This window comes from Patiria miniata, unplaced genomic scaffold, assembly GCF_015706575.1.
Source record: "Patiria miniata isolate m_02_andy unplaced genomic scaffold, ASM1570657v1 HiC_scaffold_3, whole genome shotgun sequence".
NCBI lineage: Eukaryota > Metazoa > Echinodermata > Asteroidea > Valvatida > Asterinidae > Patiria > Patiria miniata.
In genome coordinates, this window is record NW_024037069.1 from 25272769 (window position 1) to 25295600 (window position 22832).

Sequence of the window (22832 nt, forward strand, 5' to 3'; positions counted from 1 at the left end):
AGTTCCTAATAGGGTTTTGGAGTGTTTATCTAAAATCAGTTGACATATTCAAGAACGTGACGGTCCCCTGCTGATGTTTATGTAGGCAGTATGCAAGTAACAAATTACAGTTGAATCTCGTTAGTACAAACTCTGTTAATACAAAATTCTGGTTATAACAAACATAACGCCTTAGTCCCGACTGTGCATTTATGTACACAGTGAATGGGACTGATGTTCCTCTTAATACAAAATTCTGATATAACAAACAATTTGGCTAGGTCGGAACGAGTTTGTATTAACGAGACTCGACTGTATTTGTATTCACGGTCCAACTTGCCGATCCATTCACTGGGCCTCTCCAGTGCCCAATGCATTCTCCAAACACGCATGTCGGACATGAATCAGGGCTGTGATTGGTCAAAACATTGGGCGGGGCTTATCGGATTGCTCCATTGCACAATGGGAGTTGCAAACAATCACACACAGGTCAATGTTTATGTGTCCAATCAAGATGTCTCAAAACCTAAGTTCCCTTGTCTTGTTAAAATTTCTCAAACTACAAAGGGAAATTGATCATTAATCCGGAGGAAGCAGGTTCAAACCCTGCTCCGGTCAATTTCTTTGTTCAACTTTGAAACTGTTAAATTGTCGCCATATGATCACAAAATTGTGTCATTCATGCTACCTGTAATGAATCTCAACCTCCAAGATCATTTCAGATGCATCAGGTTTTGCAAACTAGTTCGTAATTGAAGATATAGAGCTTGTCTACTATTATTTTTAAGTCTGATGTCCATTGTAAGTCCGAAGTTATATCTTGTTACATTCAGAAAGAAAGCTGGGCCCTGGAGACAAAATGGCTTCCTATCTTTTTCAGTCTTCAGTTTAGAACATCGGCCATCAGTCGTAAGTTTAAGTAGGTTTATAGGCTTCTAGGCCTCAATCTCTTTCATTTTATTTCATGTAAGCGTTAGCAAAAGTTTGAAGCAGCCTTATGTAACCAAAAGCATTGAATCGTTACTGAAAGAAACATTGAATCGTAACCGGACGTACCAATTCTTTTAGTGGACACATATCTAGAACATTTACAAAATTTGGCGGCATATTAAAGTGTGTAACCATTTCATAGATGTACAGAATGTCATGAGAAAAAAATGTCCAGTTTTATGTGTGATTGTCGGTTTGTTGATCTGAAAGAGAAAAAAAATGGGACAAACTCTAAAATTGTTACTTGTCAATTTGTGATTGCCATTAAACCAATTTTTCCTACTTCCTGAACAATCTAATTTCTACTTCTTCCTGAAAGAACCAATTTCTTGTGTTTGGATAATTTATGTAAAGAAATCTTAAATTACAACTATTCTACTCTTCTGCATTTTTTTTTTCTTTGATAAGGTTCCATATTGCGTGGACTAATTTCTCCGCGTTTTTAATTCAATACATTAATGAGACATTCTTAACATTACTTTTGTCTGGAATTATTCATGATTGTATTTAACGCAGACACATTTATGTATTTAGTTATTTTGTGACAATTCCCCCAAAATGAGTTGGATGTGAGAGCCGGTCTACGTTATGAAAAAGACCAAGAAAAGGTGAAAATGGCTTGGTAAATAAAACTGAAAAGTTTGAAAACTCATTTTGTGGGCTGTAGTCACATTAACAGGCGTAGAAATTCATGTTTTAAAGATATGTAGCAAAGCATGCCCTTTTTTCTTTAAAAATGTGTATAATTGACAATAAATTGGTTTGCTTTGCAAACACACTTGCGTAAATTAATGTGATAAAACAAATCTCAATTGTTTCTTTTTTTTTTATTCAGAGAAGTTAAGAGAATTTTGTACATTACTGTGAATATGCTTTAAATCGCTTTTGATTGTAACAAAGTTCAGCCGAAACCTGTTTAATACAAAACCTCTTCTTTAAATATACACCTACTGAGGCAAAAGTACATATGTGTATTCAATTAAAAAAAAGTTTGTTTGACTAAACTTTACTCGCAGTGCAGGATGATCGGACTCCTCTGGTCGACTGTTTGGAACCGGGGCATGGTTCCATCACTGGTTACCAATAGCTGCGCGCATCATAAAGCACAGCAGGGAGCCAGCATCAAAAAGTTTCACGACGACGTTTTAACAAGCGTTTGACAGGTGTTCTCATGTTTCTATTAGTGCGCGAGCATAATTTGCAGTCGTCGCCCGACATTGCTCCATGTTAAAAAATAACGTTTCCTTCCAATTTATTTCACGTATGATGTGTGCAACATTGTAGGTGCTGAAATGAATGAATACTCGATATATACGCAATTACTTATGACTATGTACTTCTTGGATAATCTTTTCGGTTTAATGCCCCCCCCCCCCTTGTGATTTGTGACAATAAAATCATTGAAACAAGCGTAGACACAATGATGAACAGTGTCACTGTACAATTGTTTTAATTTGATCCATACTGTTGTTCATATTACAAGTTCCAGCCACATGTGCGAGTCTGTGTGATACAGAGAGAGTCGGGCAGACATCTTGAACGTCTTTGCTTCGTTTGCCTAGCGCTCACATAAAGATCTCACAAATGAGATCTTGTTCAAAACAAAATCAGTCGGCGTACTCTGTGTTCCGCACACCAAACTCTCACCAGTAGTCACGTAATACCAACTAGTACTGTTCAAGCACAGAATCTGTTATTTGACATCACTGAACAGCAGCTGCAGTTAGCCGGAGTTGATATGCTTACCCCCAACGTGACATACCCACATCAGCATTAAGGCTGTGTGAATGGATGGAGAATAGGCTGCACATTTGTTTTTTTCCCAAACGGACTGGGTTTCCCATCTTCTGATTGGTCCGTTGCATGCATATCTAATGCTTTGTCGACAACACAAACCCAACGTAAGGTTTACATGTCGTGTTGAAAGAAATGTACCCTCCTTACTTATGTTATTCAAAAGATAGAATGAGAAGAATAGAAAAATGTCTCACTGGGAGTTGAACTCAGAACAACCGAGTAGAAGGCACGACTACTTCCAACCAGTCCACAAATCTGCTGCCTTCTGTCGGTGATTTAAACGCCCTTATTATGAAACTTATTTTTTTGGTTCTTTCAGAACCATCTCATGGTGTTTCCGCTAACCTTTCATTCATTTATTCTCCAAAGCTCTGGTCATCTATGAATATGCATTAACACAGACAGGGCGCTCTCTTTGGATCCTGCCGCAACAATTTGGCTGAAAACCAGGCTGCGAACATGCCACCCTTAGACTACATTTCCAAAAACCTTGTTAAAGTGTGTATCTGCTCAGACGTTCCTTGATCAGAGAGTCACTCAGTTGCCACAACGCAGTGGCTAAGTCTTCATTGTTAGCCTCCTCGGACGCCTCACACAGCTGACAATGGTTGAAGTACATCCCTCCGTGGCCCTCTAGCTCTCTGGCTGTGGCGCAGTATACGGTGGTGGCGGCCCCTTGTTGCTATCATGAGCGGCGAAGTATAGAAAAGAAATAATAGAAACAAAATATATAAAACTTACGAAGACATTGAGTGTTGCAGGGTTTGAACCTGCGACCTCCGTGTCACCGTATCAGTGTTCTACAGAGAGAATTTAGAGAAAAAACGAGGATTTTCCAAATCACACAAGACTTTGTACAGCATTTTTTAGTTTGTAGTGCATTCATGAGACGTCATAAACGTCGGAAGTCATAAACCCTTATATACGCTGTAACCAAGGATCATGCACAAATTCAAGATGCTAGCAACATTAGCAATGCTGCAAAACCTGGGAAATAGCAAACGGGGATCACTCGGAGAGGATACGGCTTTTTATTACAAATCATCTAACAGAAAAAGTTTACTGAGTGATAGGCAGTCTTTATTAACCCTAACAGAACTCAACCCATCAAACCCCAACGGCATGTTTTGTTGGAATCTGTCGGAATGGGTACAGTACCCCTAAACTGACAATCTTTTACATTGGGTTGGCACACCTCCAGAATCAAAGTCAGAAATATATGTGTGCAGTTTCCCATATGGTGTTGGAATTTGCCAGGATGGGTATGGTTCCTAGTAAATCATGCTAGGGGGTTACGATTATCCAATTTCTTTTAAAAAAGTACAGACTCACCTTTGATTTTGTAAATGGCCTAACCAGGAGGAAAAGCAGTCGCCAGCCCCACCAGCTGTTCTTCAAGTTGGTGTAGATCATGTTGCCGGGATGCACGGCGTTGGAGGTCACACCCTTGTCGGACAGACGTCGATGGAGATGCTGACTAAGGAGTATCATGCAAAGCTTGGACTGGCCGTAGGCACACAGGGAGCGGTACTCGGTACTGGCCAGGCAGACTCTGTTCAGGTCCAGTTTGTTGGAGGAGATATCTAAAAATCTGGAGAAAGACGTTACTGTATTATTTTTATTATTGTTATTTTTTTTATCTACAAAATTAACATAAAAAATATTACATGCACTTTAAAACCACCTATCAAAAGTGTCTGGTTTCTGGTATGCGCGTGCGTCGCCATAGCCATGCGCGTCAGCAATATGAAAAAAAAAAAAAGTTCAATGTAAGATGATGTCTAAAAACTGCCAAACTGACTGGTTTGACTGGAATCCTGCTGCTGCACAATTTTAACGTGTTTTTAGATGGGATTACAATCGAGTATAAGCTTTATGTGGCCTCTCTTGACTCCCATATATTTTGCACTAAATTTAGTCGGGCACCATTTGCAGTCATCAGCCGACATTTGAAGAAGAAAAAAAACACAAAAAAAAAAAAAAAAAAAAACCCCACGTTGCTGCACCACTTTCTGGGCAAGCTCCATACCAGAAACTTGAGACTGTTTTTTTTTGGTGGCCAAAGAGGTGGAGAAGGCGAATCTCGAAAGGAAAATCATTTTCCTATCACCACAAGCTCCAATCTTCGTAAAGTAGAAAAGTAGCACATATTGAAACAAAACACAAACAATGAAACAAATAGGATTGTGAATAAGTAAACAACTAATGAAAACATCCAACAAAAGCTCAAGAGATTAAAAGAAGGGCAAGATGAGGTGCACAGTGTTTGCTCTTCGATATCGTCCATAATCCTCTGAAATCCTACAATATCCGCGGGGAAATTTTGAAGGATTTTGAAGGATTGAGGAGTGTTGATCCTTGGCACTGAGTACCCTGTGTACAGCCACCCACTCCTCGATGACAAAGCGGGCATTCTATTTTTCCCTCAGCTTCACCTCAGGAAAGAAGAATGCTCCATGGATCACTCAGCAGGCTATAGTTTTAAATACTACCACACTCCAAGCAGTCAATATTTGCATATCGGTACTTGGTGCCAGTTGGTGAATAGTCAGGACTAAGAAGCAGAAGTTGTAAAATTTGACAAAAACAGGGTCGCTGATTCAGACCTACCGATGCGCCTCGCATGACACGAGAACCACCCTGGCTGGGGAGCTCTTGATGAGGACATCTTCAAGTTGCCGCACAAGATAGTAATGGGAGAGATAGTTGACTTGGAATGTTCTCTCTAATCCGTCTTCCGTCAGCTGCCACTTGATACCAAAGACTCCCGCATTGCAGATCAATATGTGCAAAGGCCTGCAATAAAACAAGAGATTTGACATCAACAAATATGTGTTTGGGTAATTATAATAATTTGGGAGGCTAATCATCCTTACTTGCAGCTGAGAAGCTGAATTGCGGCTACAACGTGGTCAAGCCTACTAGGCATGTAAAAGTGCCATATGTAGGCTGCTGCCATACAACCTATGTCTAACCACAGAGCACAGCCAGAGATCGAAAGTGTTGATTTTTGCAGAGGGAGGAAAACCAGAGAGCCCAGAGAAAAACAACTCTACACGCATATGGTCCAAGCCGGGGATCGAACCTGGGCCAAACTGGTGAAAGGCGAGCGCTTTACGCACTAGCCACCCATGGCACCCTTGGTGTTTGGTTGTAGGGCACAGATTTTTCATATTTTTTTTGATTTGGTAGCAAATTATGGAATTTCTAAAATGCAATTTTTGAAAAGTACCTTTGTGTTTCATTTAACATTCTTTTTAATCTTCATATTGCCATTTTAAGGATTTTTGGTATTTTTGGGTTTTTTATGCTAATGCAAATTTCCATATTCATGAGCAAATCTTGGATGTCATTCAGAAACTTCAGTTTCACTTCTGCTTCATCAGCATAAAAAAGCCCCAGAATGTTGTGGTTATTGTTCTGCTTTTTCAGTGGTTCATTGTTGTTTCAAAGTATGACAGTTAGACAATGAGGAAACTTTATGCACAAATGTTTTCATGACGCAGAACTTTGGGTTGACTATTTGAAGAGAAAAACCTTAATCTGAAGAGTTTGCCTACAGTAAAACCACAGCAACAATGCCCTCAATTGACAGAAAATGCATGAAATATTTTTAATGTTTTAAAATGTGGACTCTGTCATTTTTTTGCCAAAAAAGGATGTCTCATGGTTTTTATACATTTCAGAGGAACGGAATTTGGTACAAATATGTTCCAGAGTAAAATTCATTTTATGTTCCCTTTAATGCTTCCAAACAAAGATATTCATGTGTAACAAACTCACCAGCCCCGCAGTTTGTAGCTGTCTGAAAACTGCTTGACGCTTCTGAATGAGGCCAGGTCAAGGTGCATGGTCTGGACGTCAGCCAATGACATCTCTTCCTTGATCTTTGCTGCTGCTTGATTGGCCGCTTTGAGATTGCGACACGCCATGACAACGTGCACGCCGTGGAGGGCCAGCGATCTTGCAGTCTCAAAACCTTTTTTTGCAGAAGTTGGGCGGGGATTACAAGATTTGTTGAATAAGTTCTTGGATACTATGTTTTCATTGGTCTAGAATGGTCATGTGTACGGTCTATAGACCAATAAGGGCACGTATTCACTGTACACTCAGGAGCCCCCCTTCAATGGAGAAACCATTGTGCACGCTATTGTACAAAGCAAGTGCCCTATGATGGATTATCTGAACAACAGCTAGCACAATGCTTTGGCCATTGAAGGGGGCCTTCATGATAAACTGACAACGTGCCCGCACTGGTCTTTAAAAATGACTGTTACTTCATGTACACTCAATGGAATATAAACTACCTCATATACCGTGTTGCATGTGTAGGGTGCGTTTAGTAGGAGAAAAATCGGAAAAGTAGGAGAAAAATCAGGATAAAAATAGGACTTTTGCAGGCTTTTGGGAGTGCTTTTTTTCGATCCTCACCCATGTCCACAGCATCATAAGCCTCATACGGTGTGTTCTGTACTCACAACACTTGTGCTCCATCCTCAACTAAGCTCTTGGAAGTACAGTTGCAGTACTCCTGCGCCCAAGCCCTTCATTGTGTGAGTTACATATGACAGTGTGTAACACTGTTATGAAAAATATTCAATGAGATTTCATAATTCGAAGTTGTGGGACAAAAAAGTAGGAAAAAGTAGTTCAAGAAAAAAAGAGGACTAGGAGCAAGGTAAAAAAAAAAGGAAAATTAGGAATACTTGGAAGCCTGCCCTTACCAATTCCAGAATTAGCTCCCGTGATGATTGCATACTTGTCAGATAGGTCCCGTCCCTGCAATACACCAAACGAGGTACTGAATGCATCAAAACGCTGATGTAAGACTCCCGGTTTACCGCTCTCCTCCTGGGCAAAAGCTAGCCGGGGATCGGTGTAGGTGGTCCGCTTATTCAAATGGCTGTTGAAGAAAACAAAGAAAAAGTCACGAAAATTAGGGTTTTCTTAAACATTTCTCTAATTGCCATTTAACCTGTTTGCAGCATATTTCTATTGCTTCTGGTATGGTGACTTTGGGAGTGAGTATACGGAATATTCAAATTCTCGATCATTCACCAAATATCTGAAAAGAATTTTTCCAATTTAAATATTTAAACACTGTGAGCAGTCTCAAGGTCAATTACTATACCTCATACATATTCATGAGCGACAGCCAAATTCTGATTGGTCTATTCACCATCACGTATCAGCCGCTAGTTTTGCTGTTTACCAAAGGCGCACGCAGGGTTTCGCACACAGGGTTAGTAATACATATTGCATTAGTAACCTATGCTATAGTCAACTACACTATCGTGAAACTATTGCACGGGGGTAATGCGCACCTGTGAACTTCACTCTAGCTGCATGAAAGGATGGCAGTACACGCGCAGAAATGTTTTGCCAAGATAACTGATACGTAATTAGACAAAATTTTGGAGAGTATTTTTACAAACTATTTCCCTCGGCTTGGCCCTGGGTACTACTTTGTTCTTATTACTCGGGGAGCTAATATACAAATATTGAGTGGCTCAGCGTGGAATGGGAGGAATATTATCGCAAGGTAAAATCTAAACTTTTCCATTTCATGAGGCGAAGCCGAGTGAACTGGAAAAGTCCAGATTTTACCGAGCGATAATATTCCTATTTCACAATTTAAAGCCACTCAATATTTGTTTTATATAACTGACATATAGATCCTTGTCATTTGATATATTTGAACTTTTATTTCAATACAACATTGGTGAAATATGTATTTCTCTCTTCCAAACCACCCCTTCACGAAAGTGTTTGAACCCAAAGCTGTAGCACTGGCACTGGAACAATACGCGCTACACTGAACGCGCACACCAGCATGCATTTGTACACAAATACCACATCATGGAACAAGCATGATCCTTACTGTTGAATAGTATTTCCCATTCCCCATGGGCGGTTAGTACTTTTTGAGCCCCGGCGTGAATGGCAGTAATAACGAATGACACATGATGTGAGTTCCACCAATCAAATGACAAGGATCTGTATGTCAGTTATATAATATCAACTATCCATCCTCAAACGATGATACATATGTAAACTATTAAGCCGACAAAATACTTACTCTACGAAGATTCGTCTTGACTGATCATCTTCCTCTGCTGTCCATCCATAAGGCAGTTCTGAAACAGACACGGAAAGTCACATTTATGGTGAATTTTGTTGCAGTGTGTACACAATGTATACGGATGTAACATCAACATAAAAGTCCAACTGAAATCAAATAAGAAAGTCTATGCACTTTCTACGACTCCTTGTAACAAATCATATTTCTTGTAACATATTTCTTGACTTTCCATGATTGTTTAAAATGCCAGGTTTTTATTTTGCTTAAGTAAATATTTACACTGCCAGTCCTGATGATTTGAGGCGTGCGATCACACCCCCACGCCATCGCACGCCTAAAAGCTTCCCGAGAAGTGTGAATAATTGCACGCCTGAATTTCCCTGGACCACAGATCACACACCTAGAAAACCACACACCTAGAAAACCACACACCTAGAAAAATCCAGGTGTGCCTTTTCCCACACGCCTGTGATTTTCAAATCAGAAGGACTGCTCTGCTATTTAAATTTTGTTTAACAATCGCATGAGAATCTACTTACCTCCAGTGATTCTCTTCTGTTTGCCTGTTTTAGGATGCTCCCATTGCGTGTCGCGGCTCTGATGACTGTGGGGACAAAGTTGGTTATGTAGAAAGAAACGTTCTTTACAAAGAGGGACACGTACATGACATTTGAAAGTTGGAAGGAAAAGTAGACACCAGGAATAAATTAGCATCCTTGTTTATGTTGGAATTATTCCTCTTATCATAGAGCAAGGACATTTTATTAATATATGAGCTGTCTTAACTTAATTTCAGCTTGTATGTTTTACTTTAATAAATGTGAGGTATTCTGGTACAATGCGGCAGAGCTGGGCACAAGCCAGAGTGGGAAAAAAATGCACAAAAAACCAAATAGGGGCGATTTTTTTCCCCCGATATTCGGAATTTATTGAGATTTGTAATTTTTGATATGTGTACTACACATATTTTAACAAGTAGTATATAAATCGTGGAGTACAGGTGTTTTAAAGGGAAAACGATTGGCATCTTTCATTTTCACAAATACATGTACAAAACTCGAAACTTTAAAGGCCTTTTTCTCAGTATTTTACTTTTTTTGACATGTCGATAAGTGCAAACTTTAAACGGCCATAACTTGTCAACGAAACAACCGACTGAAGTGCAACAAACAGTATTGAGAAGAATTTTATTCTCTTTCCTAATATCCCCAAATCCTCATTTCGACCTCTGCCCAGTTTGCCAGAACACCTATTTTGGGCTTCTGCTACCCTTTGTTGAATAGTACCTGGTCCTTACATGATCGATTCTGATGGGGGGGGGAGGAACAGTCTACCCTGCCCGGAATTATTGTTGGCCCACACAAAAATGCAACATTTGTAAAAATATCACTCCATAACTAAACAAGGGCTGATTCTTTGGGACGATGTCTCATTCAATAATGAATGAGACATTCAATTAGTTGGATCAAATGCTATAGAGGGGGCATAACATAAACACAGTTGCTATTGTTACAGCAGTTAAGCATCTGGTTCCTTGACCTGACTGTATTCAACATCAGGATCTTTGGTTCTTGGAACCAGACTATCAACCGAATGGTTCTCGGACTTTATTTCCCTTAGAAAAAAAAATCCTCCACATCCACGGATCACAAAGGAACAAAAATAAAATCTTCTTCAATAAAAGTACGATTTGATTAAAAACGTAAAAGTAAAGAAATCTATTAAGTATTATAAGGAAAAAAAACGAAAGAAAATTATCACTGTGCAAAATTGATCCCGTGACACATTCGACATTGTAGTCCACACGTAAAAGCGCACTGGTTCGAAAGGCAGTTACAAATGGCATATAGATTCACAATGGTGTTTTGCAATGCCTTAACAATAGCAGTTGAAGATTGCGTTACGGCTGCTGTAACGACAGCCACAACATAACACAAACACCAAACAATTGTTCCTACTTGGCATAAAACACTCGTCCGTCCGAGGTGCTTCTCTCCTCCCATCCTGCTGGCAGTTCGTCTTCACTATCAGTGTCCAACAGTAAACCAGCTGTGCCTGCCATTCTACAAGGATTCAGTGGAAAAAAAAAATGCAAAAAGTGTGAAACAGTGAGGGTCATAACATACACTCAAACAGTATGTTATTAATTAACCCTAACCGCCCTGAATCCTTCAAAATCCTCTTTGCCAAAGTGGAGGAATTTGGAGGATTGAGATTACATGGCAAAATATTTTTCACATTTTAGTTTTTTTTGGTTCTGTTTCAAGTCGATCATTGGCTTCGAGAATGACTGCTGAGTGGTATGAGGCATGTAAATGAAATCTGGGGTGAGATAATAGAGGTGAAAAAGGACAATTTTGGGGAGGCCGTTTTCAAAGAGTCTCTTAAGACCACACTTTCACGCCGTAGTTATGTCTCCAGCGTTACATGTGAATTCCTGATGAGCACTTCAAGCTGGAGTTACTCAAGCTAGGTTGGTAGGGCAGTTATAAATATTAATGGATTCGCAATGGTGCTTTTGAAATAGTATAGCAGATAAAAATCGCTTTACGGCTGCCGTAACAATAGCCATTACAATTAATAGGCGCCATTCAACCAATTTTGCGAGTTGGCGAGGGGGCAAGTCGGCTAGGGGGCAAGTCGGCTAGGGGGAGTTTGTAAGGGGCAAGTTGGTAAGGGGCAAGTTGGTAAGGGGACAGTTGGTAAGGGGACAGTTGGCCAGAACTGGAGGGGGGGGGGGGGGGTGGTGTTGAACCAGCCTACAATCTTGAAATTAAATTAATTTGTATCCTTCAGCCACCAAAATCGGCGCAGGTCACGCTTGCAATTGTCCAATGTAAATTGAATGCGAGTGTATCAAAATAGTACCATGGTCTGAATAAATAATGGGGTAAATTCCCACACACGCCATATCTGGCCATCACTTGTCACCCCTGTGCACAAACTGTATGAGACTGGTCTGAACATTTCGAAGTGTTTTCTCAGTAAATACTTCAATTATATTCCCTGCTAAATTTGCCTTTTTATACATATAAATTATTATCACTTTCTGATGGCTTTGATAGTGAAGTGAAGGGAAAATTAGTGATGAAAAAGTTGTGCGCTTTCTTGCAATTTGCGCAATCTTAAGAATGAGCGCGCATTCTTAAAAACGAGTGCGCTTTCTTAAGAATGAGCACGCAATCTGAAGAATGAGCGCTCATTCTTAAGATTGCGTCGGAATATTACTTATATGAATTTTGCGCAACCTTAACAAACACTGCACGGCATTATTATGTCAAATTAAACGTATTAGAGGTTAAAGGGGAAATAATCAAATGACGAGAAAAGAAAATGATCTATGCTTCTGTACCCGTTGAACTACGATAATTTGAATTCAATTAAAGCTGATTTTATTGCTTTTTTCTGTCCCCCATGGGACGTTTTGTAATAACGGAGGACTGGGAACTAGTCTGGCAATGTCTGGGAAGCTTTGTTTAGTCTAGACAAGTTACAAGTCCCTCACCATACATGTACGCATGCTGAGTGATGAGGAACACGTTATACGTTTTTGTTATCAGAATTCTTTCCACCAAACTATTATTATGTATCTTATTATTTCCCCCCAATACGCATAATACTTTCAACTCAACTTTACATTGTTATATCTTTTCCCTAGTGAATTTGCATTGCCACAGTATAATTATTTAAGTACGGCCCAAGAATTAATCAGTGAACAAGGATGCAGCTAGACTCGCCAAGCGAAAAGATCGCTTCTCTTGTTGCGCATTCTTAAGAATGTGCGCTCAATCTGGATGAATTTTTTTTCGAAGATTGCGCAAGTATCCAGTTGCGCAATCATAAGAATGAGCACGCGCATTCTTATGATTGCGCAAACGACAAGAAAGCGCCACAACAAACAGATGATGGCCAGATATGGGAATTTCCAAATAATGTTGAAAATAAAGCGAAGTGAACTTGCGAAGAAAGTGGAGTGAATTCTATCAAACATTGGGTAATCCTTACTTTTAGGACCCCGTTCCTATATATATAGGAAGGGAAAGACTCACCAAAACAGTTGACTAAATGACACTCAAAATTGACATTCTGATACTTCTTGGAACATCTGAACAAATGGCAATGACACCTTCTTGAATATCAGCAGGTTTAATTTTGTGGAAAGAGGGCAGGGCTTTGATTTATGAGGGAAATTCAGGGGTAAAAGATGACGATGACAACCAGAAAACAGACTCAAAAACCAAGATGGCAAATGTGAAAGCTCGATGCGATGAAAGCTCGATGCTGATTGGCTGATAAAAAATAAACATCTTCTTTATTTTTAGTCTGGTTCCCAGACCAAAAGATCCAGGAATAGTCAAACCTCGTCCCCAGGGTGTCGAGCAGTACGCGCCACCACTACCTGCTCTCTCACCCTGGTATTGGATCATTTGCATGTGCAAGATTTTTGCACACGTATGCAAATGAGGAATAGCGTGGTGCCTTGGATATGCTTTACATTAGCGTTTGTTTTTGTATGGTATAACCGTAGCCCTGGTGGACTCCCTTTCCTCCCTACGTTACGGAGGGAGTCCTGAGTACACATGTGCTCACAACCGAACGAAAACATTTCTGACCAATAATTTCAATATTTTTACCTTGTTGGAGAAGCTAATTTTTACGTCGTAGTATTCTATGTGTCCTTATCTGTTAGTACGCTGGGTTCAGGAATTCCATATGCGATGCTGACTGACGTCAATCAGGAAAATAAACTCGAAAGCATCGTTAAACTTGTACGTGTTTAGTCTCTTTTCATCAGTTTCTCACCGCCGAGTCTATTCTAGTCGTACATCATGTACGTCTGTACGGTGCAGCGTGTAGTCTGGTTCCCTAGACCGGACAATTATTCTCGACGCTCATTATCACATCTGGTCCGGGGGACAGACTATGCTGCATGAATATGCAGTGCGCACGCGCGATTTGCTTAGTAACCACCCTCATACGCACGCGCACTTACTTGAAGGTGAGGTCGCTAATCCAATGACCGAGCGTGTTTTCGCGCCAGTTACCAGAAACACGTTTCGGCTTTGGTCATTGGTTGAGCGTTTTCCTGACATCGGTTGGCTGGAGTGACGTCACGGTTCCAACCAAAACTAAACAAATGAGGGCGCTTAGCGTGCGTGCGCGCTTTCGGATTGTACGCACGTACATTTGTACATATCATGTACATTGTACATGACGTACGACTCTGGGAATAAACTGATGAAAAGCGACTGCAAACACGTACAAGTTTAACGTTGCTTTGGAGTTTATTTTCCTGATTAACGTCAGTCAGCATCGCATATGGAATTCCTGAACCCAGCGTGCTAACAGATAAGGACACATAGAGTATGTAGGCGTGAAATATTAGCTTCTATAACGAGGTAAAACATAACAAAACTCTGGTAAAAATGTTGTATGGTTTCATGTAGAAAAGTCTTGTCCTGGACGTTAGTCGTATTGCAATGAAGACTTCGTCCAACCTGCAATGAAGACTTCGTCCAACCTGGGCTAGGTATCGTGGGAGGACCTGTTTTCGCGGTGCCCTATTTCCGCGTCCTTACCTTCTGCGTTACGCGGCGCGCTGTAAACAACTCCCCGTGACGAAATAAACTTTTGTAGTTGCCGACAATCTCCTCTCCTCTCCGCTGACCCAAAAATGTGGAAAGTAAAGGCTCTACCGGTAAGTTGTACTTGTAAATATCAAAATTTGGGTTATTTAGGCCTAATTCGCAAGGTACAAAACATGTTTATATTGCTAGAGCCATAAATAATTATTGCATAATCATTGAAAGTTTCAGCTTACAAAGTTTCGAAAAAAAATTCGTAATGATCAAAATCACGTGACTGGTTTGAGTGCCGAGCATGCTGGGAAAAAAGTACGGAGGCCTATAAAAGACATGTGGCTTATATCATTTTTCTCACTGTCTAGAAAAATCGGTATTTTCCTCAAAATGAAGGAATGAATTAACATACAGCAAAGGCTTATTTTGTATAAGACGGTTATTAATGTGCATGTGAGATATTAAAAATATACATTTGTTCATGAAAAGAGCGTGTGTTGTGCTTTCTTTAATAAGACTATACATTATCAGAGTAAAATGAATGATATAGGCCTACTTAAATAAATACTTAAATAATTACTCCAAACTCAACAATAATGCACAACAAAGGTTGATTTATATCTGATAAAAAGAAGATTATTAATAAAATATTATATTATATTAAAATATTATATTAACTAGTTTTATGAGCAACTGATTATGTGACACCAATAGCAAAATCTATATAAATGTTCTTATCCTATAGAACATGTGCACAAGCCCTCTGTTGCAATCCAGAACAACTTCTTACAGAAACTACTCACCAACAGCTTTGTCAAAAGCATTTTGTCTCGTGATTGATGAGAATGGGTCAGTTGGGGGTGCTGCAAGGAGGTACGGGGTCCCTGAGTCCACATTACGCGATCGTGTTCTGGGGAAGGTTGACCCCGAAGCAACAAGATCGGGACCAGCTCCTGTGTTCAGCCTCGAAGAGGAGAACAACTTGGTGGACCACCTGAAGAAGATGGCGCTACTGGGTTATGGATATAGCAGGGCCGAAGTTATCGATACAGCCACAATATATGCTGTCAGTCTCAACAAAAGGGACGAAGATCATCCACTCAGCCTCAAATGGTTTCGCAACTTTATGACCAGATGGCCTGAGCTGAGTGTCAAGAAGCCACGCAGCCTGGATCTGTACAGAGCGAAGGCAACCTCTGAAGAAGTAGTGATGGCATACTTCGCCAAGCTCGATGAGATGCTGACAAAATACAAATTGAAGGATGCACCTGAACGCATCTTCAATGTTGACGAAAAGGGTCTGAAACAAAACCATTCCCCACCTTTCATCGTTGGTTCGTCCTCCTCATCCACCCCACTTGCTGTGACAAGCGGCAGAGGGATGACCGTTACCATCATCGGTGCTGGGAATGCTCTGGGTCAGCAAGTACCTCCATACTTTGTATTCCCAGGACAACGTATGAGGCAGGAGCTACTCAATGGCTGCTTACCTGGAACAGATGGGACCGTCAGCGAAAGTGGTTGGTCGAATACTGCTGTCTTCATGACATACCTTTCAACACACTTCTTGAAATATGTCACTGCGAGCCGAACGGAAGATGAGCCAATACTCCTTCTCTATGATGGTCATCGATCTCACATCAACCTACCACTGATTGACTGGGCAAGAGATCAACACATCTTGCTCTTTGTCTTGCCTGCACATACAAGTCACGTCCTACAGCCACTTGATCTAGCATGCTTTGGGCCATTTGAGAAGATATATAATTCCCTCTGCCACCGACAAATGCGAGCCAACTCAACGACAGGGATTGATAGATATTCAGTCTGTGAGATTGCATGCAATGCATATACAAAGGCCCTCTCTCCAGAGAACTTAAGGAGCTCTTTCAAGAAAGGAGGGATTTACCCTTTGAATAGTGGTGTCGTTGATCGTGCCATGTACGCTCCGGCTAGAGCTCTAAACAAGTGCACCTCTAACCCAGCAACAAAAGAAGGGGATTTCCCCCAAGTATCGGAGGTTGGCCCGCAAGGTGACCATTCATCTGCAGATGGTGGCCTCCATGATGTCAGACCAGATCTGTTTAAGGAGAGAGAAGACTCGATCGGACAAAGAAAAAAGGTACATGTCGCTCTCTTTGCGATCATTTTATAAAATTTAAGGTTTTTATAATACTATTTTAATTCAGGAATTTTCCCGGCTTCAATTATCTTGTTTTATGTCTATTTTTCTGTGAGGAAATAATTGTTTTATTTGCTGCCTATGTTTCCTCTATTGAAAGGTTCCAAAAAAGAGGCGATGCCTTAGCTCTGTGGTATCAGGAAAGCCCATCACAGAAGAGGTATGCAGGAACAAGATCGCTGCATATCAGGCCGAGAGCAAGAAAACCCCAACATCCAGACCACTCAAAACAAAAGCAAAGAAGGTTTACACCATATCTTCTCAACAGTCTCAACCTGGCCCAAGCAGTCCTCCCGCACTGCAACACATCATCGCTTCAACAAGAGCACCGCCATCATCTGATAACGACAGCGCCTCGGATATCGATGACACTGCTGACAAGTGCTGTGTTTGTCGCCGAGTCCGCCCCATTGAACTCGCTGAGTCCATCTACTTCACCTCGTGGGGCCAATGCATGTTCGAGAACTGCATGCATTGGACACACATCAAGTACTGTTGTAGTGTAACCCGTCTACGAGCAAAGGATACATTTTATTGTCCCTGTCATGGTCTCCCTTGTCTGCAGCCTGCAGATCAGTAAATGCTATTCAGTTTCATTCATTCTTAATCATTTTCAGAGGAGAAATTATCATCATAAAAAAGAAAACAAATAAAGACCCCAGCTGGAAACCTTTTTAATATTTCAAAAGTGGGGATATGTGTAGGGGTCCATTGGGGATAACTGCTTTCATTTCCAACTTTTTAGTAAAAATAGGAAACTTCCCATTTCAGCAATCGTTTTTTTTCCCCGGCAAATCCCCCCCCCCCCAAAAGGCAAGATCACTGAATGTACGTTAAGTCGATCATATTCCAGGCAGGAAACTCGAAACGATACATTTCAATTGCCCATTTATAAATTACATTTACAAGTTTGCCGATTGAAGTTTTGTGTTGCCCAAACGAATGTTTCGGGAGACACCAGTCCTAACATTTCCTGTGACCGTTGTGTTCGTATGTTAAAGTTTATTTAATGTTTTTTTAATTACTCTCGTTACCTAAGTAGGCCTATTCGTCTGAATTTACATGAAAAATTGACCTAATTAAGTACCAAAGATGATGTAGGATATATTTCATGTCAAAGGTCGAAGGTCAAATGAGGTCAGCTATGATTTACAGAGGTTTAGGTTTAATAAGAAATAGGCTACAATTAAAAATAAAACACGACCACTCAAGAAAACCTGAAAGTAGAAAAGCAAAGAAAAATATGTAAAATGTCATTTATTTATTTTTCATTTGAAATGTATAGCTTTAATACCATATGATATATTTTCGAAGTATAGAAGGTTGATTTTTGGAAAATATAAGATAGCTACCGACAATGGAGCCTGATGGAGACACGCCGAGTCATGACATACATTTATTCCACGTATGACTTTACCGGGACACCGTACCCCCCGCAACCCACGGAAATAGGTCACGCTCGACGCGTGGAGGCGCTTCGCGAGGACGTCGGAGATCGTTCCGTTGTGTGAAAACTGCGAAGGTCGTCCAGTTTTTATTGTTGTTTGCATATTGCCCATGAACTAAGGAAGGTAAATAGGACATCCATTGGTATCTTGCACTTGTTAATTTTTTTCAAAACAAAGAAAAAGCCCTATACCCGCGAAAACTGGTCTCTCGAGGATATAACCGGTACTGGACAGTCATCTGCAAAAGTCAGTTTTGAACAGAACTCGTAAAAAATAGAGGTGTCATAAAACTAGTAAAAGCATAGGATTACCAAACATTGGGTAGGTAGACTGTTCAGAAACTCCAAAAAGATTGGAGCTTCGTGGTATCCCACTTACACTTTACAGGATTGTTTTCGCAGTTGTCGACGTCGAGAGATATTGCCCTGCTACTGAGTGCTAGTTGCTAGCTGTCTTGCATGTCTTGTAGTACCGTGTACGCGCGTACTGTGTGTACGTCGTGAAGCGCCCTCATGAGATGTTTTTTGTTAAATAATTCTGGCATGATAGCAGTGATGTAGTGCCTTGATGCTGGGCCTTGGCCTTAAGGCTGCCTTAAGGCTGGATTTTAGGGCCTTGGCCTTGGCCTCGAGGCTTGAGGGCAAAAGCCTTGGCCTTGGCCTTGGCCTTGAGGGTTCAGGGCCTTGCAATTTTGAGTCAAGGCTCTTCAAGGCCCATAGATTTTTGCATTTTCCAGATAAATCTGTTCGAAATTTTGATGTTACCATTTTAATTGTATTACCATGGAGGAGGGAAGCACCCTATAGATTTGTGTGTTGGGCACACTTCCACTTTTGTAGCATCACATTTTGTTACCATTGTAGTAGATTTGCTGCAAAAATATTCCGTACACTTGTGGGGCTAATGAGATGATCACTTTAATTGCATATAACTATGGAATAGATCTGATTGGTTGTATATGTCTCCCTGATAAGTGCTAAAGATTTGCATGTATCTGTTTTAGATAATGCTGATATACCATGTTGGGCCAGCAAATAAAAAATTCCCAAATCAGTTTCTTGGATCCCCCTTTTGTTACACTTGGGAGAATTGTGTGTCAATATAGAAGTAAATCATTATTTTGTTTAGTTAAACCATATTGAAGACCTGAACTTATACTTAAATAGATACAGTGCAGTCATAAAATGGTGTAGACCTATGCGAGCATGTTGATTGCAATTAAAGAAATGTTGTTCTTCGTAACGAGCAATTCGTGATGATAAGGGCGGATCCAGGGGGGCCAAAAGGGGCCATGTCCCCCCCCCCAAAAAAAAAAAACAAACAACCGAAACCATTTTTTGTTATGTGACGTCGTAATAAAGGCAGGCAATGAGTACACCACCATCTTTTCCTCAAAAAACATCGGTTAAAATGGTCAGAAATTGCCTCAAATCGCACCACAGACCATCTCGAATCCAACATTTTTTTGGGGCCCTTAAGCGGGCCCCGAAGCCCAAGTCGTCATTTTTTGACCCACTTTTTTGGGGGGGACCAAAATTTCTTTGCCCCCCCCCCATTGTGTTCTAGATCCGCCCTTGCGTGATGATGTGTCACTCATGTGACTATAATTAGTTCTATATCAGTGGTCATTTTATAAAACAGGGCCTTGGCCTTGGCCTTGGCCTTGAGGGTTAAGCCTTGGCCTTGGCCTCGAGGCTTGAGGGTCAAAGCCTTGGCCTTGGCCTTGGCCTTGAGGGTCAAAGCCTTTGCTCCAACACTGCATGATAGTGGTCTTGGCCCGAGACGTCCGTGAGGTAGATCGTTGTAGGGCATCGGGCCGGGGTGCACGCCTGTAAGTAAATGAGGCCAAAATCCGTCCGCCGATGAATACAAGTTATCATACCCTCAAAATATTCTACATGTACATGAGAGAGTTCTGAGAGCCATGGAATTGGGAAATTGAAGACATGTGGCACTGAACCTCTGGCCTGGACTTGGACAAACATCATTCGTTTCTTCTTTGGGCCGGGCTGATTATCTAAAAAAAAATGGTCAACCCACCAAAAAATTGAAAATGAAAGATGACATGTTGCTCATCATTTTTCTGTAGATCCTGATCACCTGTGAGAGTTCTGAGTATTTTTAAAAGAATTGTGAATAGTGAGCATTTATCGTTGGTGTCTATGGGCATTTTAATACAGGGTCACACCCTAGCCCTATACGATAACAAGCCTACTATAAGCGGCCGTACGTACTGCTATTAATAACCAGAGAAATTGGGATGCTGCGCGCGTAGCACTAAAACTCTTTAATAACTTGTGTAATTCTGAATTGAATAAAATAATGAACTGACTACAAGTAATTGATCTCCATTAGTAACGAAACGGGCTTCTATTGTCAACGCGTCCCCGCGTAGTGGGCGCAGACCTAGACCTTAGCTGATTCGAATGCAACCTCTTTCCTCCATGATTAAACCGTTACTCGGCCTATTCGGCCCATTAGGCCAAACAAAAGTCTCCGGTTTCTGGTACGCGCGAGCGTCGCCGTAGCCATGCGCGTCGGCAAAATGAAAAAGTTGTTTTTGGCAATGAAAGATGATGTCTCAAAACCGCCAAACTCACTGGTTTGACTGGAATCCTGCTGCTGCACAATTTTAACGTGTTTTTAGATGGGGTTATTATCGAGAATAAGCTTTATGTGGCCTCTTTGGTCTACCATAATACTAATAGTCGGGCACCATTTGCAGTCATCAGCCGACATTTGGAGCAAAAAAAAAAACCAGGCAACGGTTCCACCCTAATAAGACGGGTAGGTGCGGCGTATTAGAAATGATGCTGATCATGAGGCTCGGAAATAGATTGCCTGTTAAATGTTTTTAATATTTTTTTTTTCATCTGGAACACCGCTATGGGCAAAGAGCGTTTCAAATTTAAATGTTAAGATGTATATACAGGGTGCCCCCCCCCCAGAAAAAAACCCTTACACCACCTTGAGACTCAAACCACCTGGATACCAATGGATGGAGAATCTCATTAGAAGAAAATGATACCAAGATCTCCCGATTCGCGGGCGTGGTTTAGTAATGCATTGGGAAAATGTGCTGCCCGTTGGTTTGGTGAAATAACCACAGAAATGGTGAAATAACTATAGCAACGTTTTCTTCGCCGCACACGTTTCCCATGAATGAAGAAGACGTCTTAACTTGAAGCGCGGTATCCGGCCGCCACCGGGCGCTCATGGCGCTCATGCCGTACAGTGTCCAGTCGCGCATGTTCCTTTGAAAACGTTATTAAAGCTGTAGTCCGGCATTTGCAGCCATCCGAAAAAGTAACTGGCGTATTTTTGTTGAAAAACATACTCGGTTGAAAGATAGTAAGTGGAGTAAACTCCCTGTGAAATTAATCTTTCTGGCAAGCTATCATTTTGAAGTAATCAACAAAAGAAGGCCTTTCCAACGGTGCGTCTTAAGACGCACCGTAGGAAAATTTAATTTAGTAGTTCGTTTTGTTTAATATTCGGCGCAGCGCGCGCAAGCATTGGCACGACGCACAGGCGCGCTTGCTTGCTATAATTCGTCGGATCAGTGCGCGACATTGCGTTTAGCTGCAATTCAAAACATCAGCAACTTAAATGCTGTTTTTCTCGGAATATACAGCTGAAGCTGAGCTGAAACTTCATCAGGTTAGTTGTTCAGTATCCTTCATTACATTTTGAACACTTTTGTTGCTTCAAACGAACAAAATGCACAAATTACAAATGATGGACTATATCTTTAAAACGCGTGTTCATCTGTTTAGTAAATATATGGGCTAGTTTACATTGAAAATTAACCCGCTATTGTTAGATTAATCAAATTACCGCAGTTTTGTCAGTCTTCCTGTGAGTTTACTTGCGAGTAATGGGCAACTTTCTACTGCAGCGTATGTTTCACCGCTCGGGCCGTGCTGTCCGATACATAACAGGGCGAATCAAAAAAAAAGCGGAACCCAAACCCCCCAAAATAATTTCATATTTCAAAAAATATGTAGCACCAAAAGTAATAATGAGTGGAAAGCCAATTTCAAAAGCTACTTTTAGATGAAAAAAAATACTGAAATTGCTTAATCCGTTTAAAAAGTATCACCATTTAAACGCAAAGACCCTAAAACCTGTCTCGTAAAAAAAAATAAAAAATTGTTGTGTGTTTTGACTGTTTGGAACAACAAAGAAAATGACACAGAATACTTGTTTTAATAACTGTCAACAACTGTAGTACACAATATCGTTATTAACCCCCTGGTTAGGCAAACAAAATGATTTATAAAATCCACTTTCTTTTTAAAGACGGGCCTTCAAAAGGACTTTGTTGAATATTTTTAACGTTAAAACTGAGGTTTTATCGCTGGTGATGTTTGAGGACAATTGTGACGACGATTCTTGAAATCGCATTTTTGGACGAGACAGGTTGAGGGTCATTGTATTAAAATGGTGATATTCTTTGAACGGATTTAGCAATTTCAGTAATTTGTTCATCTAAAAGTAGCTTGTGAAACTGCCTTTCCAGTCATTATTATATTTGGTTCTACATGTTTTGTTTTTTTAAATATGAAATATATTTTTGGGGTTTGGGTTCCGCTTTTTGACTCAGCCTGTACATACATACATGTACATGTGCGGTCTGGTGCATCACGTGCCTGCAGTATCTCGGTACGCGGCACGGCGACGGAGCTTCCAAGACCCTCGCACGGCCCGCCTATATGGGCATTTTACTCTGGGTCGCCCTTTTTCTTGCTATAATTGTTGACAGAATGATTTCT

The 22832-nt window shown here is 40.8% G+C and overlaps 2 protein-coding genes across 4 annotated transcripts; one reads left to right on the top strand and one right to left on the bottom strand.

Annotated features, from left to right (window-relative positions):
* Window positions 1-666: 666 nt before the first annotated feature.
* On the bottom strand, window positions 667-18557 carry LOC119738643 (WW domain-containing oxidoreductase-like). Of its 3 annotated transcripts, none has more exons than XM_038213555.1 (9): window positions 18436-18557; window positions 10807-10911; window positions 9388-9452; window positions 8846-8903; window positions 7491-7669; window positions 6550-6745; window positions 5377-5562; window positions 4099-4357; window positions 667-3448 (listed from the first exon to the last, which is right to left on the bottom strand). In XM_038213555.1, exons 2-9 carry the CDS (start codon window positions 10908-10910, stop codon window positions 3260-3262), a joined length of 1236 nt encoding a protein of 411 aa, XP_038069483.1. In that variant the 5' UTR covers window position 10911; window positions 18436-18557; the 3' UTR covers window positions 667-3259. The 3 variants fall into 3 exon arrangements, with proteins under 3 accessions (XP_038069483.1, XP_038069484.1, XP_038069485.1); XM_038213556.1 differs by having other exon boundaries at window positions 18369-18547; XM_038213557.1 differs by lacking the exon at window positions 18436-18557 and adding an exon at window positions 13483-13522.
* On the top strand, window positions 14385-17415 carry LOC119738642. Its single transcript, XM_038213554.1, has 3 exons — window positions 14385-14546; window positions 15173-16549; window positions 16710-17415. The coding sequence occupies exons 1-3, from the start codon at window positions 14523-14525 to the stop codon at window positions 17187-17189; spliced, it is 1881 nt and encodes a 626-aa protein (XP_038069482.1). The 5' UTR covers window positions 14385-14522; the 3' UTR covers window positions 17190-17415.
* Window positions 18558-22832: the final 4275 nt, after the last annotated feature.

Coding starts and splice junctions, on each gene's coding strand:
- LOC119738642 (XM_038213554.1), top strand. CDS start 14,523: ATGTGGAAAGTAAAGGCTCTACCG. Junction 14,547..15,172: donor GGAAAGTAAAGGCTCTACCG/GTAAGTTGTACT, acceptor CTTATCCTATAG/AACATGTGCACAAGCCCTCT. Junction 16,550..16,709: donor CGATCGGACAAAGAAAAAAG/GTACATGTCGCT, acceptor CTCTATTGAAAG/GTTCCAAAAAAGAGGCGATG.
- LOC119738643 (XM_038213555.1), bottom strand. CDS start 10,910: ATGGCAGGCACAGCTGGTTTACTGTTGGACACTGATAGTGAAGACGAA. Junction 5,563..6,549: donor AGCTACAAACTGCGGGGCTG/GTGAGTTTGTTA, acceptor GTTTTATTGCAG/GCCTTTGCACATATTGATCT. Junction 4,358..5,376: donor GTGTCATGCGAGGCGCATCG/GTAGGTCTGAAT, acceptor GTCTTTCTCCAG/ATTTTTAGATATCTCCTCCA.